Raw genomic sequence first — 4516 nt, forward strand, 5'->3', positions numbered from 1 at the left:
TTCTCCAGCAGAATGCTGTGGGAAAGGCTGTCAGAAGATTCTCCAGCCAAGCGTGGAGGTGGCTGGGGCAGCAGGGGGAGCCTGGCTCTGAGATACTCACATAGAGGCATGGCATGTAGACCCTGTTGCCTACAATCACGTCGATGAACTCATCAGGAGAACAATCCTCTCTGAAGAGGACCTCAGCATTGAAGATTTCTGAGGAGAACGTTGTCAAGGCCCAAACCCCAACACATGGACACACCGCTGCGAGCCAGAGGGCTGAGCTTGCCTGGGAAAGCCCCTTGTTGACCCAGCAGGCTCTAAAGCTGTCCCACAGCAGGCACTCAGGAGCTGCTGCTGGTGGCTGAAGGGCCTCCAGTTTTAGGAAAGGATACTGTATTCATGGAGGATGAGCTGCACCAGCTTCTCAGAGCACTGAGTCAACGTGACGGTTGAGTTGAAGGAGATACCTCCGCCCTTCTTCGGCTGCAGGGAGACAAGAAAGCAACTTCAGAACAACCTGGATAATCCACAACTCCCCATCCAGCCTGTCCAGCACCAGGGGCAGCACACGGGCACCCCAGCTTTGAGCAGGCAGCCAGGCACAAGCTGTGCTTAGCAGCCCAGGACACCTCACCTTGAAGTAGATATTCGGCTTGCTTTTGTTCAGCCGGATTCCCACAGACTCCAGTTCTTTCTCCAGCAAGGCCCTGTGGGGACACTGGACGTTAGCAGCAGTGGCAGTGAGGTCAAGTGGCACCCACACCTTTCCTTTGTGACCATCAGATCCACACAGCCTCGCCGTAACTCACTACAACCTAAAAAGCACAGCTAATGTGGGGCAGCCTGTGGTGGAAAACTAGGCTGGTACCCCTGGCTCTGAGCAGCCATCCTGTGGGAATGATCCTGCAGCTGAGAAGCCCAAGGCAGTTTGCCAGCACACCTAATAGAGTACAACCTCCTCCTCATATCCAACAGAATGATGGACTGGGTTGGGTTGGAAAGGACCTTTCAAGGTCATCTCATCCAGCCCCCCTGCAGGGAGCAGGGACATCTGCAGCTAGAGCAGGGTGCTCAGAGACACCTCCAACCTCCCCTGGGATGGTGCCAGGGAGGGGGCAGCGACCACCTCTCTGGGCAACCTGGGCCAGGGGCTCACCACCCTCAGTGTCCAAAATTCCTTCCTTCTCTAAATATCTTTTAGTTTAAAACCATCCCCCCTTGTCCTGTCCCACCAGGCCCTGCTAAAAGTCTGTCCCCAGCTTTCTGACAGGCCCCTTGAAGGGTTGAAAGGCTGCAACAGGGTCTCCCTGGACACCTAATGGTTCTCCAACACACCCAGGACACACAACACTTCAGGGAGCCAGCAGGATTTCTGGAAACCCCCCAAAGCTGTTCCACCCCCCCCAGCTCCACGCTCACCTCTGTACTTCACCCTTTGTGGCATCCAGCATCATAATAACAACATCTGCTGTCCTGGCCACAGCTATCACCTGCCGACCTCTGCCCTTCCCTGAGAAGAGAGAGGAGCAGCATCAGCAAGAGAGACCAGCCAGGAGTTGTGTGACAGATGGGCACTCCTGCCCTGCATGGCTGCTTGGAAGCAGGGAAAAGGCTCCTGCAGCTCTGGACTGGTTGCAGGCAGCTGCTGGAGGGCCCTGAGGAGCCTATCTGCTCCACCCACACTGTCCTACACCCAGCAGAAGCCCTCACAAACACTCTTTGCTGCTGCTCCTCCAGCAGAAGTGGCCTGAAGTAGTCTGTGAAGCTACCTGAGCACAGCTGCACAGGTGGAAATGGCATCTCTGCCTGCAGGAGGGACACCCAGACATGTGCAGAGGCAGCAGCTCCAGGCAGAAGAGACTTACCCAGATTTACCCAGAATGGTGACATGGGCCCTGTGCTGAGGGGTCACACTGACTTTCTGGCCAAAGAGAAGAGACTTTATTAATCAGGCTATGCTCCTCCAAGACTAGACTGTTAGGAAACTTTCTAAAGTTTCCTAAGGCATCTTCTGACACGATCTTCCTAAGCTTCAGCTATGACCAGTCAAATCAGGAGAACAATGGAGCAGGGCAGAACACCTCTCCCCAGAATCAGGAGTCACAGGAGGACTGGCAGAACTCAGGAAACCCATCAAAGGAGGTTACTGGTGAGCTGCAATTTCCCCCTCTGCCTCTCCAGTATGTTTCTTTAGATTTCCTCTGCACCAGAAAACAGATGAGCAAGATAACACCCATCCAAGAAGGTGAGAAGTGGCTGGCTTGCTTTGGCTCCCACCTCCAGAAAAGCCTCTTTCTGCTATATATAGAGCTTTACGTGGGCTCAAGGATAAGAATCGTGCCTCACATAAGATCAAGGACTCCAAAATCTGGAAAGTCAACATGGGAACTCTTGGCCCAGGAAACCTGTTAATGTTTGAGACACCTGGGTATGCTACTGAGGTCAAATCCCAGCTTTACATGGACACAGAGATCAAGCCAACCTTGTGCTGCTCCTTCGATGATTCCAGGCAGATCCAGGAGCTGAATATTGGCTCCTTTGTACTGAAAAGAAAACAAGGGGAGAAAATTGAAAGCCTTGTGCAGGGCACCTGAGCTGCCTCCAAAGGCCCAAGCACGTGCTGGGGTCTGGAGCCTGCAGGGAGCAGAACTGACTGAACCTCAGGACAGCTTTATGGCTGATGGCTGCTTTGTCAAGATGACCTCCAGAGGATTTCCTATGGAGCTGTGTTCAGCACCACATACCATGGTAGGTGCTCCTCACCTCCTAAAACCTCACAACCTTGACAAAGCACTGGGGAAACAGCACAACAGCCACGTTATCCTCAGTCAGTGAAATAGGAAGGACAGGGGAAAAAAGAACCTTTTACTATCTTGGCCTAACAGGAAAGCACAGCAACAAGTGAGTGCCACCACCTCTCACTGAGACAGATCAGAACTGCCCAAGTTTAAAGCAGAAGTCAGCCAGGACCTTTGGCTGTTGCTGCTTCTCCACGGCAGCACACGGGGAGTAAACGGACACACTGAGGCTTCTCACTGTCCCCACTGTGCTGAGGGGAGGAGAATCCTACTCACTTCTATGACTCCAGGGATACAGGTCAGGGTTGTGAACTCGTAAGAGGCGGCTTCGCTGGCAGTCGAGGTCATGAGGCTCAGAAAGGTGGACTGGAACACAAGAGCTCAGTGTCACTGGAGACACAAGGGTTAAAACGAAAGCCACCGACGCCTTCCTGGGCTTGCTCCTCAGCTCCTGGAGGTCATGCCGTGGCTGCTCCAGGCCCAGAAGTGGTGACAGGACAGCCAAAGCTTTGCCTGAGCAAAGGTGGGTCACAGACTCTCACCCACTCCCCCAGCAGCACCGAGTCTGTGAGCACAGGGCCCCCCACGCACGAGGTGAAGGAAGGTTCTCCCCAACCTCCAGCTCTCAGGGGACAAAAACCTTCCAGCTCATGGCAAGGTGAGAGGCACAGAGAAGGTGGATCCCTGCCCTGCAGGCACTGCTCAGCACAAAGCAGAGGCACACCCAGGCCCCGTGGGTGACGCAGACGCTCACTGACCTTACCCACGGAAGGAAAACCGATCAGTGCCACCCGGGCATCTCCAGATTTCATCACATCAAAGCCTTCCCCTTTGGCAGCTGAGGACTTGGAGGGTTCTAGCAGCTGGGCTCTGTACTTGGCAAGCTTTGCCTTCAGCAGGCCGAGGTGGTACTCCGTGGCTGGAATAACACAAACCCAACGACTGGTTGAGAGGAAGCTGCTGATCATTCACCTCAAGATCTAAGAACCTTCCTAAAAAGAAACACTGGGAGTCTTGGTCCATGTTTTAAGCACTGCCACACACACGAGCTGCCCCCCCAGGTGCTCTGTGACCTTTGAAACACTAGGACCGAGAACAAACCTTCTAGTAATCTGCACAGAAAGTTAGATTCCAGGGAAAGATGCAGCCAAAAAATTCCTGGCTAAAAGGAGCGAAGCGTGAGGGACAGAAAGTGCAGGAGGGTGAAGGGAGCTGGTTAAGGAGGGAGAGATCATGGGGGTAACAGCCACCTCTGGGCTACAGCCCCTCCATACAACTGGCCACATCCAGCACCCCAAGAACACAGGACTTTTTTCCCCTTGCTCTTGCAAGACATGTTTAACTTGGAGCTCACACGGATGAAAGTACTATATGGACTCACTCTCAGGAAAACCCTTCAATTTACACTTGATACAGAAAAAAAAAGAGCATGGTTCTTTCCCTTTGTAACCAGGAAGGGGGCAAGAAAACCAAGAGATTACAGGATCTGCTATTTTTCCTTTCCATTATCTGCCACAGCCTAAAGCCTGCAGAAGCAGCAAGGTGCTGGGCACCTGCTCTGGCATTGCCCTCTGAGGGGATGCAGTCACTGGCTCAGGGACCCCCCAGCAGGGATCCCCAGCCCCTACACCAGCACTGCTTGGGCTGCTCACAGGGAGAGACAGGGGTGTTGGTGCAGGGCCCGAGGCTTCCCATCCTCACAGCAGGGCAAAAGGGCAGCTGCCAGGGGGGGC

At 53.8% G+C, this 4516-nt stretch overlaps 1 protein-coding gene across 1 annotated transcript; it reads right to left on the bottom strand.

Moving 5' to 3' along the window:
* Positions 1-100: 100 nt before the first annotated feature.
* DRG2 (developmentally regulated GTP binding protein 2) lies at positions 101-3702 on the bottom strand (the record flags this gene model as incomplete). Its single annotated transcript, XM_008946095.1, has 7 exons — positions 101-198; positions 378-468; positions 620-692; positions 1405-1495; positions 2468-2528; positions 3060-3149; positions 3542-3702. Coding segments are annotated over 7 exons (665 nt in total), but the record flags the coding sequence as incomplete, so codon positions are not given.
* Positions 3703-4516: the final 814 nt, after the last annotated feature.

This window comes from Merops nubicus, unplaced genomic scaffold, assembly GCF_000691845.1.
Source record: "Merops nubicus isolate BGI_N331 unplaced genomic scaffold, ASM69184v1 Scaffold23698, whole genome shotgun sequence".
Taxonomy (NCBI): domain Eukaryota; kingdom Metazoa; phylum Chordata; class Aves; order Coraciiformes; family Meropidae; genus Merops; species Merops nubicus.